This window comes from Heliangelus exortis, chromosome 3, assembly GCF_036169615.1.
Source record: "Heliangelus exortis chromosome 3, bHelExo1.hap1, whole genome shotgun sequence".
Classification (NCBI taxonomy): domain Eukaryota; kingdom Metazoa; phylum Chordata; class Aves; order Apodiformes; family Trochilidae; genus Heliangelus; species Heliangelus exortis.
This window is the reverse complement of record NC_092424.1, coordinates 99,897,684-99,922,874: the sequence shown is the minus strand read 5'-3', so window position 1 is coordinate 99,922,874 and position 25,191 is coordinate 99,897,684. Positions and strand designations below refer to the sequence as shown.

General features: G+C 44.5%; 1 protein-coding gene across 2 annotated transcripts; it reads left to right on the top strand.

Moving 5' to 3' along the window:
* Positions 1-291: 291 nt before the first annotated feature.
* Positions 292-9,337, top strand: ODC1 (ornithine decarboxylase 1). 2 transcript variants are annotated; one of them, XM_071741897.1, is made up of 11 exons: positions 292-429; positions 3,171-3,316; positions 3,480-3,653; positions 3,820-3,992; positions 4,283-4,417; positions 4,555-4,636; positions 4,966-5,049; positions 6,270-6,432; positions 6,519-6,631; positions 6,928-7,142; positions 8,860-9,337. In XM_071741897.1, the coding sequence occupies exons 2-11, from the start codon at positions 3,215-3,217 to the stop codon at positions 8,999-9,001; spliced, it is 1,383 nt and encodes a 460-aa protein (XP_071597998.1). In that variant the 5' UTR covers positions 292-429; positions 3,171-3,214; the 3' UTR covers positions 9,002-9,337. The 2 variants fall into 2 exon arrangements, with proteins under 2 accessions (XP_071597998.1, XP_071597999.1); XM_071741898.1 differs by lacking the exon at positions 292-429 and adding an exon at positions 718-738.
* Positions 9,338-25,191: the final 15,854 nt, after the last annotated feature.

Sequence of the window (25,191 nt, the reverse complement as noted above, 5' to 3'; positions counted from 1 at the left end):
GGGTTCGGCAGCCACCGGTACCGCTGCAGAGACCCGACGGGCTCAGCGCATGACAGGGCAGGGAGTGGGCGGGGCCGGGGCAGGGAGTGGGCGGGGCGCGGCCGGCGCGTGTTGGGCGCCGACGTCACAATAGTGGCTGCCCGGAGTCCCTGCCCGGTCCCAGCCGATCGGGGCTGGTTTGAGCTGGTGCGTTGCCATAGCGACGCCGGCTGCGCTATATATAGGAGCGCGGCGGCCGTGGCGAAGCTTTGTCAGCCGCGGCGCCGCGCTCACCCGCCGGGCCCGCTCCTCCTCAGGCGGCAGGGCGCTCCCGCCCGGCTTCCGCACCGCGCCCGGCTCGCAGGAGGAGGAGGTGGCTCGGAGCGAGGGGACCGGCCGCCGCTGAGGCTTGACATTAGCTCCCGTCAGCGCTGCCTGAGGCGAAGCGAGGTGAGGCGAGCGTCCGGACGGGGCGCGGGGAGCGGCGGGGAAGGCGGGCGGCGGAAGCCGGCCGGCGCGGAGCCACGTGTCTGCGGGGCCGCTGCCAAGAGGCCCGGGCTGGGTGCCGGCTGCTGCCTCCGGGCACGGGGCCTCCCTCCGCGCCCGGGGAATCCCCAGCCGCAGCGAGGCGGGCGTGAGAAGGCAGGCTCCGAGCGGCTGCGAACCGGGCGGGACGGCTTGCCCGGGGAAGCGTTGGCGGCGGGGAAGGGGACGGCTCCGCCGTGGCCGCCGGGCTGTTTCCGGGGTGGGGAGAGGCAGGTGCGTGGCAGGAACACGGTCCGGAGCGGCCTGGTCCGCACCGTGCCCCTCCGCACCCTCCCGCGTCGGAGGCGGGAGCCCGGCTCTCCCCCGGGGGGTCCCAGCTGCAGGAGGTGGTGTTGGGTAAAGGCGACCCCCAGGGCAGCCCGAAATGGCTCCTCGGGAAGCCGCGAGGATGAAGGCTGCAGGGTTCGGTGCCCCGCTGCCCGGGGACTGTATGGGCATAGAGGGAAGGGAGCGGCAGGGAGGTTAGGGCCGCCGGCTCTTCCCTTCCCCGAACCTGTCGGCAGAGTTCTGCTACCTCCTCGGGCAGCCTTTCTGCACTCAGTTTTGGTATTTGAGTGCAGAGCCTGCAGGCATGACTCAGCCCTGAGGCTAAATACAGCTGCTGAGCAAGGGAATCTGGACAACAGCTTCTAAGTGAACACAAATTTACCTTCCTTCTGGGAAGCTACTGACACTTCGCACACAATCCAAATAGAAATACGCACTGGGAGGCTACAGTTTGAATCTGAATTACCATGTGTTGTCTATATACTGTGTAATTGCACAGAAAATAAACTAGAGATGTGTGCAATAAACTAGAGATGGAATGGTTTGAAGAACTTTTTAACAAAGTCTGCTGTGACCAGTAAAAGTAATACTCATTTTATAGGTTAGTAAGAACAGTGCTTTCCATGCAGTTTTGTGCAGGGGGACTAAACTAAATTCTTCCTGATGGTGCTGACTTCTTTTAAGTATAGCCAGACATCCCTGAACTGCTCTCTGCAAAGCTGCAACATCATTTTGAAATCGTCCTACAATAAGATGCAGCTTCTGCTCAGTAGCAGTTTCCTTAGAAGTGTTTAATTTGCTGTTTCTTAAGGTCCTTTCAAAGAGGCTTTTAAGAGAAGACTTTAATCCAGCTTCTGGAAGAATTAACATTGCATGTGAATGAGAGCAGGGGGAGAATGAGGCTTGGTGGATTGTTGGGTATTATTTCATTAGAGTTAAGCTTTATCTAGTTTGAATCTTAAATCTGGTTTTTCTCTGGTAAGTGGGAGTTGATCATAAGATGTGAAGTAGTGCTTGACACCAGCAGTTCAAATGCCATATGTTTCCAAAGGCTGAAATGAAGTAGTATAATCGCTGACTTTTCAAAGCCATTCAGTAGATACAGTTTAATGGGTTTTAGATACACAGTGTATAGAATGAATTATTCAGGTGGTCTTAGAACCCTGGAAATCTGTAACAAGTTTAAACTGTATGCACTTGTTTATTATAAACAGCCTTTTGAAAACAGAAGGAACAGTGATGTAACTGAACATAATTTAGAATGTGCATGATCTTCAGTCCAAATCTGTACAACTAGATTAAGTTTTAAAAAAATGCTGAGAGAAGCTGGGGGCTGGACCTGAATGCATGAAACCATATCTTCCCTATGACTCACTTGCAGTGCTGAGGTCTTTAAAAGGTAGCACACACTTCTGCTTGAGCATGATAGAGCAGACTGTCATTCTCTCTTTGGACTTGCCAGTGAAAGGATGACCCATACACTTTGCTATGAACTTCATAGGTTTTGGATGGCAGAAAAATGCACTTCTGCTCTTCAGCTCTAGTTCTCAAGGGGCTTTCTGCTTGGCTAGATTTGTTAACAATTAAGATTTGTTATGAATGACTGAAGTGTCAGCTGGGATCACTGTTAAAGCTTTTTCTGCAGCCCATGGTGTTTTAGCATGCATGTGCCACTCTTGACAGCCAATGGTTGCTTTTTGTGTAGCCTGGAGGTCATGGGTGGAATAGGAAAGCTCTAACCACCACAGAGCAACTTCAAGGGAAGCCTTGATACATAGCCTGAACTGTAGTGAAAATCCAGGTTTTCAGCTGGCTTTGACCTAGTGAGAGTAGTTACTACTCAGAAGTCAGTAACACAGTCAGATTCTGTCTGTAGTAACATATAATAAGCCTTTTTCCCCCAAATGGTGAGCTACAATAGTGCTTAAAGGTTGTTAAAAAAAATTAAGTAAGTTGGCCAGTAGATTGGCATTGGCATTAGCCATAATATTAACAGCTCCAATGTGGAGGTGAAGGAAAAGACAGTGGAAACTTCCAGGGACTAATAATACCTGACAGTATTTAGTTGTTTATTGGGTTGGGTTTTTTTGTGTGAAATAGTTTTAGTACCTCATAGGGTTGCTGAGTATAGGAGAACTTGCCTTCAGGCTAGCAAGACTACTTAATGGAGTGCCTCCTTGGTTCTGATAAAATTCAGTCTGTCGTGTAAGTTCCAAATCTTTGCTGTTGTTAGTGCTCACTGTAGGAATTGTATAATTGCAAATTATATGACCACAATATTGTGGTCATATAATAGCTGTATGAATTCAAAAAATGTGAATGTAAACTTTAGTGAATTTAAATGAAGTAATGAATTGCTTTTGGTTTTGTATCAACAGTTTATACTTAAATCCTTTCACGTAAACGTGAAATCTTGGGAATCATGAGCAGCTTCAGCAGTGAAGAATTTGAACTCTCCTTTCTTGACGAAGGCTTTACTGCCAAGGATATCCTTGACCAAAAAATAAATGAAGTGTCATCTTCTGTAAGTATGATTGGAGAATCACTGCATTTTACGATGCAAATGTATAAACTACTGGAACAAGTTGTCTTTGCAGATTTGCTGCAAGGCAGCCTCCTCAAAAACTGACCACTAGGCTTATCCCGTTATCCATTGCTTGTAACTTTAAGGTGTGTATTTGCTCTAGGATGATAAAGATGCCTTCTATGTTGCTGACCTTGGGGATATTGTGAAGAAGCACATGAGATGGCATAAAGCCCTTCCTCGAGTAACTCCCTTCTATGCTGTAAAATGTAATGACAGCAGAGCTGTAGTGAAGACACTTGCTGTTCTTGGTGCAGGATTTGATTGTGCCAGTAAGGTAAGATCTTGACTGTGTTCTGATATGTGATAGTAGTGTATGTTTAGCTTTACAAGATGTGTTCATATAAAATTAAGCATAACCGGGTGCTGTAATTTTCGTTGTTCTGATTAGTTTGATAATCTATGTAGAAATCTTTACCAAGTGTAATCTCTTCTTTCTTCAGACGGAAATACAGCTGGTACAGAGTGTTGGTGTGCCTCCTGAGAGGATAATATATGCAAATCCCTGTAAACAAGTATCTCAGATCAAACATGCTGCCAGCAGTGGTGTACAGATGATGACATTTGATAGTGAAGTAGAACTAATGAAAGTTGCCAGGGCCCATCCAAAAGCCAAGTAAGTTATGCTAATTGTTTTAGAATTCCTGCTTGGGTTCCTAAGTTACAGATACATCTCCTGGTATCTGAAACTTGCTCTTCATTAGTTAATATGAGCTGCAGAGTTCTCAGAAAATAAACCTACTTTTAACTAGTGGTATCTAATCCTGTAGAGTTCACTGGCACTTCGGGAGAAGAGAGACAGGAAAGCCTGTGCATTTAAGTTCAGTCTCACTCTAAGGTCGTACCTGCCTGATAACGATGTCTCTCATACTGGACCTGAAACCCTTATTTTTTTCTTATTTCTAGGTTAGTCTTGCGCATTACAACTGATGATTCCAAAGCAGTTTGTCGCCTGAGTGTTAAATTTGGAGCAACACTTAAAACCAGCAGGATTCTTCTGGAGCGTGCAAAAGAACTTGACCTTGCCATTGTTGGAGTTAGGTGAGTTGATATCATCAAAATTAAGATTTCTTTAAATGGTCTACCTGACAATAGAGGTGTGTATGGTGACTTGAGTTTTGTACAGACTTCTCGATGAATTTGCCAAATACCAACTGATGTTTTGTATCTCTTTGTAGTTTCCATGTTGGAAGTGGATGTACTGACCCTGAGACCTTTGTTCAAGCCATTTCTGATGCCCGCTGTGTGTTTGATATGGGAGTAAGTAGCTCTGCTCTGCTTTCTCTGTTTCTGCTGCTCAGCTGATGTGGCAAAACTGACCTGAGTGTAAAACTCTTACATGTTTAAAGCTAGCTAAGTCACTAATTTCATGTTGGAATTGTTGTGAGTGAGTCGTGATGGCTTATCTTGACCTGTTCTGCAAAACTCACCTATATATGTAGTTAAAATAATCAGCTCAAGCTGAAGTGACTTGAACGTGATGAATTAGCTCTGTTCCAATATTAATGAAATTTCTTTGCATTACTTTTTAAGCTAAAATGATAACATAACTGCTTTCTTGACAGTATTGCTGTTTAATCTCTTCTCAGGCTGAACTTGGCTTCAACATGTGTCTGCTTGATATTGGTGGTGGCTTCCCTGGCTCTGAAGATGTCAAGCTTAAATTTGAAGAGGTATAGCTTTGCTAAGAACTTCTCAGGTTGTGGAGGGTTTTTTGAATGTTGATCTGGATTTTTATTATTATTTTTATTTATTTGTATGCAGGCACATTTGCATGAAAATTTGTCTGCTTGGTCAGAAATTTAAGTTGGAGGAAAAGGGGAATTAATCTGAAAACTGAAGATTAGATGAACCCATTAGATACATAACTTAATGAATAACTATGCAGAGATACAAAACTTTTAAAGCATGTTCTAATTGCAGACTTGATTCTTACAAGCACAGACTTCTTCTAGTTGATGGTGTATTTCAGACTGTCTGGACTGGCAGTGCTCCCAAACAGGGGAGGAGTCCTGAGCCTTGTGGGTGGCAGTGAACTAGATCAGTGTCTGGTCCAATTTACAACTGGCTTTTGGATTATTTTTTTTTTTTTTTTATTAAAGTCAATCAGTGTTCACACAGTAGTTCTGCTTTCAGAAGAGACAAGGTGGCTGGGTATTAATAGGACTCCAGTTAGAGCAATGTTGTCAGAGTACCTATCAGTCTACCCTCATGTGTTAAATGACATTTACACAAGTAGATAGCAAAGTGAGTTTTCTGCTAATAATGTGGGTTAAAGTTGTCTGATGTCATACCTCTTAATGAAGGCTGGTTGCTCACAGTGCAGCATTGGCTATATGAGGCATCAAGAGCAAACAGTGTTGTCATTGGGCTCTGTGACATAACAGTCATGCTGTGGTTGGAGGCAGCTTAATAATAACTGATAACTTCAGAATCTGGAAATAACTGTTCACAAAGGCAGCTGAATTTCAAAGGTGATGACAAAGCCTTCTGTATTCTCAAGATACTGTGAGGTGGCTTCTTAAGGATATTGTATTGGGGGATATTGTAATTAGCAGAACTACAATGGAGATTAAAATCAAAGTGTGGGGACTTTGAGAGCATTAATACTGGTTTAATGAGTCTAGGAGGGCTGACTTCCTTTGGGCTCAAACATGGGCTCTTTAGTGGCTTAAATTTTTAGGCTGCTTTTGTTGGCTTTGTACACTTAATAGCAACCAAAACTTTGGGAAAATGAAGCAAAAGCAATCAGTGGATGTTACAAAATGCTAATAGTTATTAAACACATGAACAGTATCATTGTGAGCATAAAAGTCTGACTTCATCTAAGGCTTCTAAAATAGGACCTGAGTAACTGTTGATGTTCTAATTTTGACAACTCATTCTTCCCTAGATCACAAATGTGATCAACCCAGCACTGGATAAATACTTTCCTGTGGATTCTGGCATAAGCATTATTGCTGAACCAGGAAGATACTATGTTGCATCAGCATTCACCCTGGCAGTCAACATCATTGCCAAAAAAATTGTATTAAAGGAGCAAACAGGTTCTGATGGTATGTAATCTAAACCTAATCTTACTTCTAGCCAACTCTGTGTTTCTTTCCAAGCATTCTCTCACTGGTGTATCAATTTCTTCCAGATGAAGATGATGCAAATGACAAAACTCTTATGTACTATGTAAATGATGGAGTCTATGGATCATTCAACTGCATCTTGTATGATCATGCACATGTTAAACCAGTTCTGCAAAAGGTATGCTCAGGCAGAAGGGCCAGTCATGTATCATGGATGTAGGAGAATGCTTATCACAGCAGTCACTTAGTTCACTGTTTCCTTCATGTTGTCAGAATTTGGCATTTGACCCTTACAAAGCATGCAGTGGAATTAATTCAAAGCCAGTGATAGAGAAGGATTTCCAAACAGCTCTTCCTCCTCTCTGCGAGGTGGAATGTTGCAGTATAATTATTATATTACTTCTGGAAATCCTGTTTTGATAGTTAAGCAAATTACACTCAACATTTTTTGTTTGGTTTTTTGTTTTGTTTTAGCGACCTAAACCAGATGACAGCTGCTATTCCTGCAGCATATGGGGACCAACATGTGATGGTCTGGATCGTATTGTTGAGCGTTTTAATATGCCAGAGTTGCAAGTTGGTGACTGGATCCTGTTTGAGAACATGGGTGCCTATACTGTTGCAGCAGCTTCTACTTTCAATGGATTCCAGAGGCCAACAATACACTATGTGATGTCAAGACCAGCTTGGTTAGTAATCAAGTATCTTCATCTGTCAGTGCTTTTGATACAGATTATTGTAGTGGTAGCTCATGTCATTTGGCTGGCCCTTAACACACAGGGCTATAGTGTTGGTGCTGTTGTTCTGTTGCTCTCGGAAAACCTCCTTGTGTGGAGGAAGGCAATGCCTCTCGAGGTTTTTGGTTTATGCTTAGAACAATGCCAACACTGCCAGTTACTTTTCTTCTCATGCACTCACTTTCAGAAGAGGTGATTCTAAAGGACTTGTGTTAGGAATCTTTTCTTTAAGCTGTACTTCTAGCTGATGTTTTTCACTGTTGTACATCATGCAGACTCATTATAGATTCTTTACTGTTAGCTTCTGTGACCAGTAATTAGAGACCAGTCAATCACTGTTTTCATAGTACACTGTCTTCTAAATTGATATCTTACTAAATCCTGACAAGGGGATATAGGAACACTGAACATTGATATGTCTGTTTATTTGAGAGCTCTCCCTTGATTTAGGTTGAGCTCTGGCTGATAGCTTAGTGCAGAGTGCTAGATCTCTACAGGAAGTTTCTAAACAGGCAAGCAAAGAAAGCAGGGCTACCTCTTGAATGCCAAGGACTCTGTACAAGACAGGTTGATTCCATCTTCTGTAAGAGTGGAGCTTCCTGTAAGAGGAAGCCCTTACCTTCTGTATTGAATTCTGCCTACAAAACTGTCAGCATTTGCACAGCAGTACAACCCTCTAAAGCATGAGCAACTTTGCTGTAAGTTCAGGGGAATTCCTGCTATAAAAGTATAAAAAGAAGCTTCCCCCATTCTTGTGCTAACCTTGCCTCTATAAGTAATGCTTGTATAGTTTCTTCCCTTTTGTGAAATCTGCTGTCAGTTGAAGCATTATTCATACCAAATGAAGCTTAGATTTCCTGTGATATTCCAAGCTTGTGTCTTAAATGGCTCTGCAGAATACTTAGCTTTTTAACTAAGTTTCTGTTTCTGTTAAAATGTAGTTCTTGGTCTGAGGCATGCTGAGCTTAATTATGCAGATATAACCATAATCCAAGGCTACACTCATCCTTCAGCTCAATAGGACCTCCTGCATTTTCTGTTTTTGCAAGAAAATTCTGTGATAAAAGATGGCCCTTAGCTGGGGGAGTTGTATTGGTAAACAGATCTTTCTAGCACAGGGAGATGCAGCTTTTTGGAATGAAATCTACATATTTAAAGGTGGATTCATATTTACAATTAAATTTGTGGCTAGATAACTGTCAAGATGGGGACAAGATGATTACACATGTCAGTTAAAGTTGGTAGTATATGGGGAGCCATGCAGTAGCACATCTTCTTGGCTTGCATATAATGTGAGAACTCTATCCAAAAACCCTCAGTCAGCTGAAGTGCTTCTGAAATTGCCTTTCAGTACATCTGCTGTCATGAATATGGAAGGAGCTGCATGGTTCTTGCTGGTCAGCTCATTCCCAATTGCAGATCTAGATCCTACCCATAAATGATGAAACCAGCCTGGTGTTGGCACTTTCCCTGAAGTCCAACAAGCCACAAGTCACAAGTCACCTGCATAGACTCTGATTTTTTTTTTTAATTTTTTCTTTCCTCTGGTAATACTGTCTGTACTGCACACTGTTCTCTGACAGTAAAGAAAAAAGTACCATGCTTTCATTCTTTTCAGCACATTGTAGTGAAACACTTTTTGACTGTTGTTTTTCTTTTTTCTTTCTAGGCAACTAATGCAGCAGATCAAGGAGCAAGGGTTTCTAGGTGAAGTGGAAGAGCAGGATGTTGCTAGTCTGCCACTCTCTTGTGCTTGGGAAAGCGGAATTGAATATCCAGCAACTTGTGCTTCAGCTAGTATTAATGTATAGGTAATATTTAGCATCAAACTGCAAGGTTAGGCATTGAATTTAGGGCATTTGGGGGGACCATTAACTTAATTCTTGCTAGAATTTTTAAATGAGTTTTTTAAGTTTAGGTTTGGCATAAATGCAACAAAAATGTCTAGGAGATGGGTCACAATTATCTGTGTTCCTATGGAAACTATTTGAATATTGTTTTATATGGATTTTTATTCACTTTTCATGTATGCTACTAAAGACTGACCCTCAACTGTCAAACAAGTATTTGTAGCTTGTGTATGGCAGAATGGGCTAAGCTTAGTGTTTTGTGACCTACCTGTTTTAAAATAAAGTATATTGAAATAACTGGTCCTGTGTTTTGTTAATATGTAGAAAAATTAATATGTCATATGAATCTCTTGTAGCATATATGAAGGCAAACCAGATGCTGTCAGCATACTTAAAAATAATATAATTGCCATTTCCTCCCCTACCCTTAGCCTTCCACCTCACTGAAGTGTAGGAAGCCCTTAATGAGTACTGAAACTAATCTGTGGGGTTTTTTTAATGTGATTAGGAAAAGCTTGACGATCCAGGTGTTCAATACTTTGTGAATTCTTGTGGAATCACATTTGGTTTTCACTCATAAAGATGGGTTTAACACAGTTGCATACTGCAAATTCAGTGCAGTGCCTTTTTTATCTGTTGTTCTTAACTGCTGTGGTCAGAACTGATGGCTGTTGTTTAAACATGTCTTACCTTACCATTAATGAGAGAATACAGCACAGGCTGCTTGGCCAATACTGGCAAGCAAGGATTAAAATGTGTCTTGGGAAAACTTAAGAATCTGGAACTGTGGATAAATAGTAGGTGACAGGTACTCTCTGACCCTTGTTGCTTAGGGCCTAAATGTAAACTGGATTATTAGAGATGGGAACTCAACATGCTTTGTGCATGAAATATAATTAGAAGTTCTTATTTCATGTAGATGCTACTCAAACTTCTGCCCAGATAAATGTGATGGATGACACCAAGTAGGGTGTGTGGATGATGGAATCACTCTGCTTACTGGAGCAGAGTATTCTGACTTCTACTTCACCTTTGCTGGTTTGCTGTCACTTTTTGCTCTAAAATTGCAAAATATTTCTGACCAACTAATGGATCCCATTACAGGTCTGGGATCTGTACATTACATCTCTAACAGAATCTGGGTGTGTTCTGTTTGCTTGGAAGGTCCTGGACTGCAGGCATCCCTTAGCAAATGCCTGATCTGAAAGAAGGAAACCTTAATGTATCAAGGAAGTATGTAAAGCTTAAGCCCATCTCAGCATAAGTGTTAATTTTTTAAAGAGCCTTAAAGGGGTAGTATTGTTGATAGAAGTAGTGGGTCTGACAAGATGAGAAACAAAGCTGTTGTCTTTCACAGCTGCTTGTAAAAATATTTAATCTTCAATTTGCTTTCAGCTGAAACTACCCTGTTTGCTAGCTGAACTTGCAAACAAATCATGATACCTTTTTCATGATCATCTTGAAACATCCTACATGACTTAAGAAATGTCTTTGTTTGCTGCCCTCCTAGCTTCAAGCCTGTGAATGCAGAAGCACTGGGCTTTATTCTCATGTGTACAGCAGACAGCTGCTTTTAGCTACTGAACTTCACTACTGTGAACATCAGTACATGCATGGTGTGAAGCATGAGCCTTTATCTCAAAAGAAGCTCCCTGCATCCAAACCATGGCTTCTAAGAGCTTCTCCGGAGTTATGTGGAAACTTAATGATATTTAGCACGAAAGCAAAAGTAAGGAGAGTTACCAAATGTTGATACTGTAACAATTTCACATCCAAATCTTGCCCTGTGACAGCCAACTGTATTTGAACCGAGGGGAAAAAACATACTAATGTATGCCAAAAAATGTTCCTGGAAAGCCTGCAGTTGTCTGAAGGAGATGTAGGTACTTTTAAGCCTGTCTGAAGGCTGGGAATGGTTTTGCCAGATGAGAGTATGGCTGTAGTGATGCCATATGTGATATCAACACTTACAACTAGTTCCCCTGTGACAAGGGGCACAGGGTGGTTTCCTCTGCTTGCAGCCAGTACAGACCATCTCCAGCAGGTAGTCCGAAGGCTGTTACTTATAGAAGCTACTTAGTAAAGGTTCTGGGAGAAAAATTTGGCAAGCTGCCAATTAGTTCCTTGATCTGCATTTAGCTTGACTGGTTGTTTTAGCATTGAGTGTTGTCTCAAAAAAAAAAATCACATCTGTTCCTCTGTTGGAGGCCAGGACAATCACTAAGCATTGAGATTAACTTCCAATGCTCCCCAAAAAGAGATGTAGGTGACCTCAGTTCTTCACCTTCCTCTTCCTTGGCAAGAATGTCATAGCCTCAGCTGGTGCTCTCTTGGTCATGTTTAAGGAGCTATAAAGTACTTAAAAAAAGAACATCTTGAATGTATTCTGTTTAAAAAAAAAAAAAACCAAAATAACCAAAAAATGGGTTTTGCTAGCTTAGTTGACTTACACTACCTGTGGGAGTAAATCTTTACAGTAATGGCAGTGTGTTTTTAAAGGAGACAAAAGTTTCATTTTAAGTTGAATTATCATAGAATCAAATGCTGAGCAAATTTTCTAGGCTTTGGGGAACTGAGTATGTCCCCTTCCTTTCACAGCTGCTCTGGTCCTGGCTTCCATAGAATCTTAGCAGTCCATTTCCACTTAGCAAATTATTTTTCAAATACCCCAACACAGGAATCAGCCACATGATTCTCTACCATCCAAACTAGGGAAACACATTTAGTATAAGCTGAAACTTACACATAGGACAGTGAAGATGTAACCAAGTAAGCAGTGAACTCCTATGGCTTATCTTGACCTCCCTTCCCCGAGTCTTTGGCCATCAAAGCCTTTGCTCTGTTTTGCCATGTTCACTGATGAAATCCAGTTGTTCCTACTGCACATCTAGATTATTCCTCCTCTCAGGAGCAAGCTTGCCTGATATGGGAGGGAGGAGCCACATGCCAGAAACACTGAGATCACCTGCATTTGTCTTACATAATTATCTCAACAAATACCAAAGCTAGAGCCAAAAATACCTCTGCCTTTCAGCTTACATCTTCCATGCTCAGTATGGTACTGTGTGTGTCCCTGTGAACTTTGCTGGCCCATTTGCTGGGCCCATGGTGTTCCTGCTCCTGCTGTCCCTGGCAGGTCACTCACCTTGCTGGCACCTCTGATGGTCCTGTTGGATCTCTTGGGATCACTCTTGGAAAAATAAATACCTGGTGCAAATACCAAGACCTCTCCTGGAGATGAGGGCATGGCTTCTCATCACCTCATTTCTTTCTTGAGTGGTGAGGCCACTTAAGATCTGAAATAGGTCTGGCTCAGACCTTCCATAAGTCCACCTATGGCCTGTACTCCTTTGATGGGAATGTAGTTTCATACACCCCAAAAAAGTTGAGAATCACTGGTACTCTGAAATTGCATCAGATGGGAGACCAAAGGTGGGAATGTTTTAAGGATTGAGTGGAGAAAACTGAAGTAGGAGTGAACTGAGAGGAAGTAAAAGGCAAGGGGGGAAGTTGCTGATGGCAGAGCTTCATCTGCATGGGGCACATTTCCCTTGTGTGACTGCATGTGCACTTACCTAACAATTTAATTTTTAAACTGCTGACTTGTAGGCTAGAACACAGGCCTTGCAGACAAACGGTGTCAGTGCACGAATCCCCGTGGAAGAGGCAAATTTCCAGCCGCTTTTGCACAGGCAGAAATCCCGGGCCGGGAGCAGTGCTGAGCTGAGACCCCGCAGCTCCACCTGCAGGGCCAGGGCTTTGTACGGGAGCAAACCTGAGCTGGAGGCAGTTTCTTTTTTCTCAGCCTCAGCAAGTACTGTCACATGGACAGGTCTTTTGTAGCTAAACACAGCATCAATTTGCAGTAAGACTGAAATTAAATCTTTCTTTCTAGATCAAAACCAATCCTCTTCCACAACAAACCCCAACCTCATTATCCACAAATATTTGCAAGGAGGGCTTAGATGATTGTTATTTGTCTGAAAGTAAAAGGTCATAAATTATTGGAATAATTATTATTAATTTTTATTTTCTATTGAGGTAAGCACTGATATGTACCAAAAGAAGTGGAAATAATTTATTTTAGAGAAGTATCCCTGGTTTTGACTTTAATCACCTGATTTTCTTTACAGCTTGAAGGCAGTTGCTATCCCAGTGACTGTGTCTGGTTTCAATACCCATGTCACAAATATCTCCAGTTCAAATGAATCTTTAGGTAGTTAAAACACCGTGTTTGACTATCCTGAAAATACACTGAGACCAGGGAACATATATGGGTCTGGGACTTACACTTTGCCAAGCATTGCTATTGTTCTTCAGATGGTTTTGTAGTCCTTTGCATACAGGAGGTGCTTAGAGCAGCTAAACCACAGCAATGCCAGTTTTGGAAAGCTGTCTGTGAGTGCTCAGAGTGATACAGCCACTGCGGAGTGAGTCTGAATACTAAAGCAAAGGTGAGGGCTTTGGGCAACCCCCTCTGTTTCAGTAAGGAGAGGCCACCTGCATCAAATGCTTGAGCACTGGCAAACAAAAGGAGCTTCCTCAGGGGAGCACACTTGCGTGTGTCCACGTTGTCTTATAAATACTGCTTCAGTCCAACAAGTGTTAGACCCTTATTTGCACGTGTTTCTTTATGTTTATGATACAGCAGCAGTTTCCTTCAGTCTTTGCATGAAGACAAAGTCATTAGCACATTGAAACCAACCCCTCTCTCTTCTCCCTCATTTAGGGAGCTGGTCCCAGTCTTGTTCACAGTATTCTCATTAAAAAAAAAAACAAACAAAAAAGGTTCCTTCCAGTTATGTTCTATTCAATTCACACTGACAGAGTGCTTTATAAAAGGGCTAATTGGCTCGTCCAGTCTTTGTGGTTCAGAGCCAACTCCCATGTTCCAGTCCAGAAGCCAGGCTGGCCAGAGTTCAGGAAAGGAAGCACAGGCAGTGACACTTCCAGTCTGTCGATACAAAGAGAGTGGAGCACCCCACTGGATTGCTACCAACTCCTACTCATTGCTGGGGAAGGACAGGGTCAGTTTACACACCTTCACCTTGATAACGCACCCAGCACCTTGTACAAAAGATCAGAAATGGCAAACATGTCTTCAAAGAATTCCTGAAGTACTTTGTAATCACAAGTACTATTTTATCCATCCTTAAAATGCAGTTCACTCCTTTGGGAAAAGGAAAGATTTTAGGCGTTCAGTAAATTTAATCATCAGCCTTTTATATTTGGTTACTAATTTCTGAAGAACAAGCTATTAGCTCTAGGTTGGCATTCTTGCAAGGAATGGGGATGGAATGCTTGAAGAGGATAGCAACAGTGCAATTTTCAGTAAGATAATGGAGTTGCTGTTGCCCTTGTGATAAGGACAACACAAAAATAATCTATTGTGTTGTTAGTTAAAAAAAAATTTGTCTTAAAAACTCCAGTTACTTGCTGTTCAACAGCAGCAACAGCATTTTTCTGTAAAGTCTCAGTAAGTATTTCTCAGCAATGATTCTCTCTCTTTCCTTCAGTCAAAACTTGCATTAAACCATTAAAGTGTCTGACCAATGTGAAAAGCAAAAGAAAAATCCAGCTCTCCATGGAGACTGCTGATTCAGGGGAGGGAAATTCCTCCTGCACCCTGCCAGGGTGGCTGGCCAACCTCCCCAGGAGGCAGGTGCTGTAGGACTCATCTGCTTGTGCCATGCAGGTTTCATCTCCCTGTGGGGTTATTATCCCTGACTGGAAGCAAAGCCAGGGTGTTCCTCTGACTGGGGCCAAGACAGATCCTCTCAGAGATAATGATGTGGTGACTAATTAGCCAAGCAAAAGCCCGCAAGATGGAGCTCAGCTCAAAAAAAAAAAACCCCTGTCTGACAGAGCCAGGAATGACAGGAGAAATGGAAAGCTTTCAAATAAATCCCACACTCCTAATGTTAGACCACAGCATATGCAAGGTGTTATTAGAGAGAACAAATGCAAATAAGAAAGTACAAGGAAAAAGTATGTACTAAGTAATATTTAAATTGCTGCACATCTTAAAAAAAAAAAAAAGCCAAACAACTCAGCCAAACAAAACTCCCTTTCCTTCTGTTCACAGAAATGGGAAACAGAGGGTTTGTTTTTAGTACACAAAACACTTCAAAACACTTTTTTTTTTATTAAGGCTGTTACCTCAAATGTCCCATCAGCTTCCAGCTTTCTCCTTGGGGCCCAGTCCAAGGCTCAGCTCTTCCATTAACAATTTCTGTGGCATTTTTATTCTCCTTCATAATTTCTAGGGTTAATTTAGGTTCTCTGTTGTCAAGGCTTTTATTGGAGGGTAAGTCCATGGACCTATGGTATCTTACACAGAGCAGCTTTGCAGGATTGCTGATGTTAAGCGACACCCGGTAGAAGCTGGAACCAGGGAACCAACTGACCACAGCTGGAAGTACACTTGGGTGCAAGGAGAAACTTGGCCCATGAGGACAGCCTGGCAAAGGTCAGATTGCTGCTGAGGCTGGCTCAGGCTCCATCTCTGGAGGCTTTCCACAGCAGGCAGGACAAAGCCCTGAGCATCCTGGGCTAACCTTGCAGCTTATCCTGTTTGGAACAGGACACTGGGCTAGGGGACCTCCTGAGGTCCTTTCAGACCCAGGGTGCTTGCATCTGCTATGCCCTCCAGTGGGTCTGGCAGTGCCATGGGGCTGAGCCCAGCAGCACAGGCCCCCGGGTCCAGCAAAGGGTTCTGTGGTTTGGAACGACACAACCTCTTCTGCCTTCTCACTGGGCTGTGCTTGGTGAGATGCTGGTGCTCCAGTGCCAAAACGGATCAAAGAATAGGGTCACCAAGCTGCCTCTGAGGAGCAGAGGCACTGAGAGGAGCTGACCCACTCCTGTATCACAAAAAGGGGGGCAGTGGGAATGAATGCTAAATCATTGCCACAGTGTGGCTCTTGGAGCAAAGGAAAGAGCCACATCCTGCTCCATGGGGGTGAAGAAAGTTCCTCACCCAGGAGCCCTGACCCTCATAAGGTGGCATCTCACCCTCCTGAAGCAGTTTCCCTGGGTCTCCAGCTGAATGTGCTGCTTGTCAGATTTGGCTCTGCCATTCCTTCCTCCTCCCAGGTCAGGCAATGGTTACAGACATTGCAGGGAGCAAACAGCTCCAGCAGCAGAGACCCATTTCCAGTCTCAGGTTTAAGGGCACTGGGCAAAGTGGTGGGACATCTGCAGGGTCAGATGTCCAGCATTAGAGCATGGAGGGTTTCTTCCTCAAGGGGTGGTGGATCTCACTGGGTGGAAGGATACATCAGCAAGCGTGGACCCATAACACTCAATGGATGAGAGCCCATGGCCACAGGGAGCAGGGGAAAGCAGGTGGCATGTCTCCCTCTGGTTTGGTCACTGAGCTGACGCATGTCCTGGCCCTAAGTACTGCTGCAGCTGTGGCAGTCATCTCAGAGAGGGTGGGTTACACAAAGAGCCTTAAATATGTTGTCTCCTTGGTGGCTTGGAAAAGGAAAGATGCAGAAAACCAGTTCCAGGGGAAGTGGTGCATTCACCCACTCTGGAAAGTTTTAAGTCTCAGCTCAACAAGGGTGCTGTGACATCTCCCATAAACAGTAATATTAGGAGGACTGGATCCTTGAGGTCCCTTCCAACCTAACATTCTATGATTATACGAACTTCCACAGAAACTAAACCTCAAAAGAGCCATGGATGTGCTGTGCCATGGCTAGATGGCAGCAACAGCCCACATTACAGCTTTGCTTCACTTACTCTCTGCTCAGACCCAAAACCAGTTTGCTGCTACCGGCTCCTCAGCAGACCAAGGGTTCAGCTCTGCCACCTTCCCACGACTGCCAGTTACACCTGCCTTGTTTTTTGGGGAAGGCCAAAGAAATTTTGTTGTTCCCAGTAACTATGTTGACTTGCACTGAGAAGTGCAACAGGGAAACAGTGCTTGCTGGGAAAAGAGAACTCGCTGAATCTTTGGCTTTTTGAGTTGGAGGGAGGATGGTGGAAGCAGTAAGGCAGGAGCAAACAACAGCATCTTACCTTGCTTAGGATATGTCCCTCCAAATAGGTCACCAGCAGCCCCAGGCACCCTTCCACTTGTTGCCAGCAAGTCCTTTGGGTTTGCAGGACACAGCAGAGACTCGTTAGAGTAACTGCTGATGCTGAGAGATGAGGGCAGGCTGGTGGAGCAATAGCTCCCTAAAATCTACAATAGCAATAGCTCCCTAAAATCCCTAAAATGAGGCAAACCTGGCTGTGCCCAGCTCCCTGCACACCCTCCATGTCCCCTTCCCAGGGCCAGACAAACACCCCAAGGACTAAGAAAGGCTGGAGCCAGGTGCCTTGTGGTGCTTATTGCATGTGGGAAGTGGAGGTCAACCCATACCCAGGGTTGGGTGTCAGTCTGGGTTAAGCCAAGGCTTGGATGCACCCCAAGATGTGCCCTGAGTAAGGCCCAAGTTTCTCCAGCTGCTGTCCCCTCCTGGAGAAGAAAACCACCCTGCTTGGGCAGATGGTACCAGTGAGGCTGCAGTGAGGAACATCACCTGCCCACTGGCCTGGCTTCCCAGTGCTGTCCCCAGTTTTGCCCAGGGACAGTGTGCAACCACCCTCTGTTCTCAGCTGCTCTGTGCTTCCCAAGAGCCAGAGAGCACGTGTGCAGGCAGGAAAGGGAAAAGGGAAAACCAAGTAGAAAGGGACAAAAGGCTACCCTGGTCAACCCATTTATTACTCCAACTTTTAAGTGCTGAATTGCTTGGACCTAATGAGATTTTGTTCTGTCCTGAGCGATACCATGCAATAAAGTATAATTTATTTTTGGGACAGATGGATGCAGCTGAGCAGGTACCAGACCTAAGATGAGTATTGACGTCACTTTCAGGAGTCCGGCTGCAGAGGTTTAATGTCATTTCCAGCCCCAGGCCAAAGGTACAAACCTCATGCACAAATTACTAAGGCAGATTCGCTGACCTGCATTAGCCACAGGGTCAAGGCAGGCTGATCAGAATGTTCCCTGCTGGCATTAAGCAGCTGTGAAGCTATTTGCCATCAGTCTGCACGAGTACCACTGATGCTGTACTGGATTCAGCCAGGCACCAGCTGCCATGGGAAGAGATGGAAAGTTTAATTTGTCAAGTCAGGAGCTAAGGGCATGTGGGTTGCACAGGAGGGAATGTGCACACGAAAGAGGCCACCATAACCTGGAGAACCCTTTTACTCAGCTCAGTAACATCCTAAACCCAAAGGGTCTCCAAAAGCTGATCTGTGGTGAAATCTGAGCACTGAACTGGCATTTTCAGACCACTACCCAAATATCATGGTAATTTGAACCCCTAAGTATAGAATAGTTTGAACTATTTGTTTTTTCTAAACCCTTTTAATTTTTTTAGCTAATAATAGGTAGCTTAACTAACATTTTTACAGTCATCAATATGGAGAAACACTTCTGCAATGTTTTGCACAATCTCTGATGATCCAAGACAATCCTGTATTATTAGCAAATAAACTTCTTTACCTCACCATATATATCCATCCCTTTTCAGACCATTTAGGAATGTTATTTCTCTGTTCCTGCAGAGATCACAAGCAGATTAATCAGGTAAGGCTTCTATTTGTTAAAGCCTGTTTTGTCTTTTCCCCAGTACATCATATATATCCTAGGATCTGCAATACTTTGCTGTAGTTTCCACCAATTTTTTTTCTGGTTCAGACATCAATCTTCCCAGTCTGGAGTTCCTCAGACATGCTGGTAGCATAAATAATAAAATATCACTATTCTGAGATGAAAAAAATGCTTGCTCCTCTATCTATGTAGATAAAGGTAAAAAGCTGCCTCTGGGTCAAATCCATTCACATTATCTCTTCTTATCTGTATGAAACCTAAAGTCACAGCAGGTGTCTTTGGGCACTGGTTCCACCCAGCCCCAGCTTACCCAGGTCATCACTGTGTGACTCCATCTTTTCTCCCAGGTTGTGGCAGGGGATGCCTGTGGTCTCCAACTCATTAATTAGTTATCCAAGTTGTCCATCCACCCTGGTGGTTGATCAGCCATGGTTGATTCTCTGAAGTACCAAAAATCCTCTTAATCCTCTGGGCAGAACTAGTAACTGCCTTTGAGCTTGGCTTCTCACCTGCACCTGGATCTTAATACCCCCCAACATCACCATTTTTTTACATTAAATATTATTTTTCCCCTATTTTTAAGGAAAAGGCATGACTTGGAGGTAAGCTGAAAGATAAATCTCACCACCATTTAATGACATGGGTAGCTGCATACTGGCAGTGAAGACCAGGCTCCTACATCCTTCAGGTTGTACTTTCCAACTACCTTTTGACTAAGCACTGAAACCTCCAAATTTCAGAAGGCACTGGACAACCCAGAAAAAGGTACCCACTGTGGCTGTCAGCTTCTGGTGCAGATGAAGGCAGGATGCAGGCAGAGACCACCACGATGCCCCAGTAGCCTACCCAAATGCCCCCTTCAGCATTCAGAAGGCAGGTTTCTGCTACCAGTGCATGCCCAACACAGGCATGTGCCACTTTTTCCTATTTGTGCCCTTTTCCTTTATTCATCCACAGCAAAGGTTGTCAGCCCCTTCTCAAAAGTCTGCTAGAAATAAAACTAATTTCCTAGAAGCACCTTTCTTTCATTTAAAGTGCTAATTTGCCCTCACTGCCATCAGGTGTGGAAATGACCAGTGATTGAGGGGTGATTTAAGTCACATTACTGAGGAGGGAATCAGCTAGCAATCTTGCTTCAGAAAAAGTCTGTGAGGCAGAGCTGTGCAGCTGATAGAAGTGAAGACTTTGAAGTGACTGATGCTCCAGGACAGAGGTGGGAATTGCTCATCCCAGGGGAGAGCAAGACAAACCCAGAGGCAGGACATTAGTCTTTATCCTTAGGAAAGTGCTTGTGGGTAGTATAAAGTTATGCAGCAAAGAATTATGCTGCCCATGCCATCAGTTCCATGCTCTTCTGGTGGTTGCTGAAATGTGGACAGTTTCAGGGAATTCAAATCCCCTTGCTTGGTGGTTTAGGGGTAGAATCATCTCCCTTGACCTGCTGGACCCACTTCTTTTGATGCAGCCCAGGATGCGTTTGGCTTTCTGGGCTGTAAATGCACATTGCCAGCTCATGTTGAGCTTTTCATCCATCACTGTCTCTGAGTCTTTCTCCTCAGGGCTGCTCTCAGGGGTTACCTTGCCTCATGTGCATAACCTTGCACTTGGCCTTGTTGACCCCCATGACGTTCACCTGAGCTCACTTCTCAAGCTTGCCCAGGTCCCTTTGGATGGCATCCTGTCTTTAGATGTGTCAACTGCAGCTTGGTGTAATCTGCAAACTGCAGAGGGTGCATTCCATCACAGTGTCCATATCAGTGCCCATGCCTGTACTCACGCTTTCAGCCCTGGTGACAGCAGCTCTCCAGCCATGCTGTGGTGGAGGACAGAGCATCACAGCTAAGGAAGTGCACATAGAGTTGATAGTGTACAGAAAAGATTTCCAGGAGACAGGGTAGTTCATGCCACTCAAAATGATGACTGCTGACAACCAGGTGTGTCCAGAATTGCCACATGCAGACAGGAAACCCAGGAGCAGATCTTCCTGACAAGACATTGGATTGTCACTGGTGCTTCCTGCTGGCAGGCAGGGTCAGCTGTGAGGAGGGTTGCTGAGATTTGGGGTTCACCCTGGCCAAGCAAGCATGGGCTGGTGGAGGGATTTCTGTCAATTGGTGCTGGCTCAAGTGTGAAGAGGATGTTTCACAACACAAGCCAAATAAGAGCACTAAGACTTGTAGCTGGGGGAAGAGCATACAAAGCTGGCTGGCACAGAAGAAACTAAAACTAGAAAAATGATGGCTGAAATGCAACAGGACAAATCTTGCTGGCTGATGGAGGAATGGTCTAATGTTAGCTTTGAGACTTAGTTACTAGAACACAAAAATTCACAGTGCCCTTCATCCCTTTCTCTGTATTCTGGGTAGTGTCAAAAAACCCCAAGAATGCAGGGGAGTGCAAAGCACAGTTGCCCTTAGGATGACTGCCAGCTGATTGCTGCAACGGAGAACAGAAATAGAGGGCTTTTGTCACCTTCTTTGCCCCCTCACCTGTCCCATGCATGGTTGCACACATGCTGCTCAGCAGGGACTTTTTCTCTTGTTCAAGAATCTTGCCCAGTACAGGTGCTGTGAACTGTGCAGAGAAGCTATTTGAATGCTGGGGGCTGCAAAGTCACCCAAAAAGGAAAGTCACGTTTTTCTTCAAGCAATTTGCTTTGCTTTGAGGAAACAAAAAAAAAATTTAACTCCTGGCTTTGAGTGTTGCCATAACAACTGAGGCAATCCCAGCCTCTGCTGCCTGGAGAGCATCAGGAGGGTACCATGTGGTGAGTGTAGGAGGGGCCACATGGAGATGAAGCCAGGGTGGCCTGCATCTGCCTTCACAGGCATCACACTTGAGGAAAAAAAGAAAAAACTTTTTTTTCTTGTTTTCTGATCTAGTTCCCAGCAGCAGTGCTGGCAGTTGTCAAAGGACTGAGCAGACTTGGTGTGTTGCATCAGTTGAACAGTCCTGCAAATTTCACCAGTGTGGCCTGTGATGCCTTGGTCCTAAAAAATTTAGGGATCCTTGCAGGAGAGCCGTAGACCCCTGGGGGGCTGCTTGGAGAGCCTTGCGACACTGGGCAGAGGTCACTGGGTCCTACAGGGGGCTGGTGGAAACATACCATGGCATGGCTCATGGAGAAGTGGCTGTGGTAACTCCTGCCAAGTAGCTGAGAAGGCCTCAACAACTGCTTTTAAGATTACTTAAGCAATCCTACTTAAAAAATGAAGTTATTTTCTTATATACAGTTCTCTTTAGCCCATAGGACTCCCCCAGGTGGGGGACAGCAAGGGCTACCAAAGCCAGTTTCCCCAGAGACCCCGTTATCTTAGTGTGGCCCGGATGGCTGGCAGCAGCAGCTCACTGGGGCATCAGAGAGGGTGATGTTGGTGAGATGGAGGATGGCACAGTGTGGAGTGACCCCTAGCACCTGAAACCCATTTCTAGAGCATCAGTATGGTACCCAGCACGTGTGCAGCCTTGCTCTTTGGTGTCACTACATGCATGCAGTACTGCTGCCCATGTCCTTCAGCAGGCATTAAACCTGCTTGCTGTGAGCCTAGCAAGTATAAATAATTCAGAAGGAAAGCAACACAGGAATAACCAAGGCTGTGCGAACCTAACATTTAAATTAGCTGAGTTTATTTTATTTTCTCCAAGGAAAGCACGTGCAGCACTTATGTTTTGTTCCTGGTTATTAATAGCGTATTAAGGCTCATTTGTTGCACTCACTTTTCTCTAAGGAACTGGCTGCCAGCGTTGTGCCTGCTGCCCATGGCATCAGCTCAGCAGTGGAGTGAATGATTTGCCCTGAGAAGGGTCCAGGAAAATATTGAAAAAAATAATAAAGAGAAAAAACATATGGGTTCAGCAGCAACCTGGCTCGTGGTGGCAGGTTCAGTCATCACCACGGCCCCAGAAGCCACGTATTGACTGGCTCCAGCTGGGTCTGATGGGAAGAGAAAGGGTCTCTTCTCCCACCAATGCTTTGCCAATGCACCTTTGCAGAAAGGGGGGAGAGCTGTGGTCCTGCACAACATCCCTGTGGAGTTGGATAAGGGCATCCTGCTTCCTGCAGCAAGCAAGGACTCCCAGTGTCCCTGAGGGGTTGATGCTCCCCAGCTCCATGCTGTGGTGCTCAGCACATGGCCCTGGCTGCTCACAGAAGTCTTTTTAAAACACAAAAAAACACTTGCCCCTGGAGAAGCAGTCCAAATGGCAGAAGAATCCCAGCTTCAGGCACAGGTTTATCTCTACTGGTCCTGTGTTTCTTCCTAAGAGGGGATGGGTCAGTATCCTAATTATATGAGTTAGCTCAAACTCTCCTCAAAGTCTGGGCCTTTCCCTCACCCGCTAAATGTGTGACCTTAGAAGAATATCTTCTAGGATATTCTGGAAGAATATCAAAACAGCTAAACAGGACTTTCCCTTTGTGAACCCGTGTTGACTGTGCCTGATGACTGATTCTTTAAATGCCTTTCAATAGTACCCAGCATGGTCTTCTCCACGGTCTTACAATAAGTGGTTTCTGACTTGTCTGCCACGGCCACCAGTCTAGGATTAATCCAACCCTCTGGTGATGCACTGCCTGCCCTTTAACCACAACCACCACAAGAGACTGTTCAGAAGTGTCTGGGTCCAACCCATCACACTCGATGCAGACAGGGAGCAGGGAAGTTCTGCTTCCACACACACACAGCTCCTGGCCATGCAGGCACCAAAGCTTCTACACACGGAGATGCTCTGCTCTTTTTTTCCTCCCACTTCCTTCTTTTCCAATGAAACTTCTCCCCTCCCAAAAGAGATAATTGCAATTATCAGGTTCATCAGCCACCATGCAGCCTGTGGATCCCAAAATGCCAGCCTGCCCACTGGGCCACTAAAGTCGATGGCTGTTCCTAACCTTTAAATATGAATAGAGGGTGCCCTGCATAATGGATCTGCGGCTATCCATGGAGACCATCTGCCCAGTGGCTGCAGCAATGTTCATGTTGTTCTTCACAGGAGCTTATTACTCAGAGGCTAATGCTAAAAATACATTGAAAAGGGCCTTATTTAAAAAAAAATGCTAATGCAAATGTGGAGAGAGAGAAATACAAGTCCAAATCCAAGCACCTCTGCCACTCAGGCTGGAAGTTAAGCTGCCACCAGGCAGGAAGTTAAGCTGCCACCAGGCAGGCACTAACTTAATTTGAAAGACAATGACATAATTCTATATTAGTTTAACAGGACCTGCAATTCTTACAGAAAAGCCTGAATTTATGTAGTAGCTTGCCAGAGCTTTCACAGTGCTAGGTATTTCTGTGGCAAGAAAAATAATTACATAGCTTATTAAAGTGAAGTGGACAGGCTGATGGCTTTTTTGTGTGTGCTAGACTCCACTTTTGCTAAGGTAAGACTCTATTTTTGATTAAACATACAATTTCCTAAAACACCAGTCACTTCACAAGTTGAAGTCTTCTATTAGGCACTTGGACATCAGAAGTGATTAACTGCTCCTACAACCACTCCCGCACCAGAAGATATCCCTGGAGCTCTTTGAGCTGCTCCTTGATTTCTCCATCCCCGTTGAACACTGCCTGGATCAAGTCTCGAATGACACAGCCTGGAGGACAAGCCTGGAAATAGTTCACCTCTCCTAGTCCTCATTACCAGGCAGGAAAGATGTATCCTCAGAGGGACTCTTCAAAGCACAGCGAAGATGTTCAAAGTTACCCAGTGGCTACATATGCACAACTTCAGCCTCTGAAACAGGTCTGATTTTAAGAGAGCTGCTTGGTAGCAGCAGACAGAGCCCCTTCCAGTACTTAGCTGGCCTATAATCAAAAAATTCCTGGTATCAGAAGCCACCACTGAAAAGCACAGCCTGGCTGGGCTTCAGAGCATGTCCCCAATTGCCCCAGGATGCTGTGTGTGAGCACCTCTCCCGGGCACCTTCCTTGCTTGCTTTCCAAAAGGCAGGCTGGGAGTGCCTCATTTGCACACCCTGTGTGAGCCCTGGTCTGAAATGGAGCCAACCCACTTGAAATGAAGAAATTCCTTAAAATCTGGTAAAGCAGTGGGGGACAACCTGAAAACCACAAAACCAAACAAAAAACCAAACCAAAAAACCCAAACAAACAAAACAAACCTGGGGCTGAAAAAGTTAAAGAGGCAAAGAGAAAGGCAGAAGAAATTAGGCCTGATGTAACTAACAGGACACAATCCCAGTGTCTGCATGGGACTGCTCAGGGGATCGTCAGCCTATGGCAGGCAGCAAACTCCATCATTAACACCTTTGCACATTTCAGAGCAAAAATTTTGAGGTCAAGGAAATGGAAATTTTTTGGCCACTAAAATTCAGCCTCTTGCAAGAAGATTTTTTTTTCTTTTCAAATGATAAGAGTTCAGGTTTTGCTAAGCAACTACTTAAACTTGCTCTTCACTACAGATGGAAGTAGAAAACAAGAGGTTTCTGTCAGGAAAAGGTGGAAAAGGTGACTGACAGAAGTCCTACATACAAGAGCAGAGGAATGATGACAGAAGAACCTCTGCATTTATGAATGCAGCAGCAGAA

What these genes read in the sequence shown, in the direction of transcription:
- ODC1 (XM_071741897.1), top strand. Translation starts at nt 3,215, where the DNA reads ATGAGCAGCTTCAGCAGTGAAGAATTTGAACTCTCCTTTCTTGACGAA. An exon ending in GCTGTGTGTTTGATATGGGA is followed by an intron (nt 4,637 to 4,965) that starts GTAAGTAGCTCT and finishes ATCTCTTCTCAG; the next exon opens with GCTGAACTTGGCTTCAACAT. An exon ending in GTGATGTCAAGACCAGCTTG is followed by an intron (nt 7,143 to 8,859) that starts GTTAGTAATCAA and finishes TTTTCTTTCTAG; the next exon opens with GCAACTAATGCAGCAGATCA.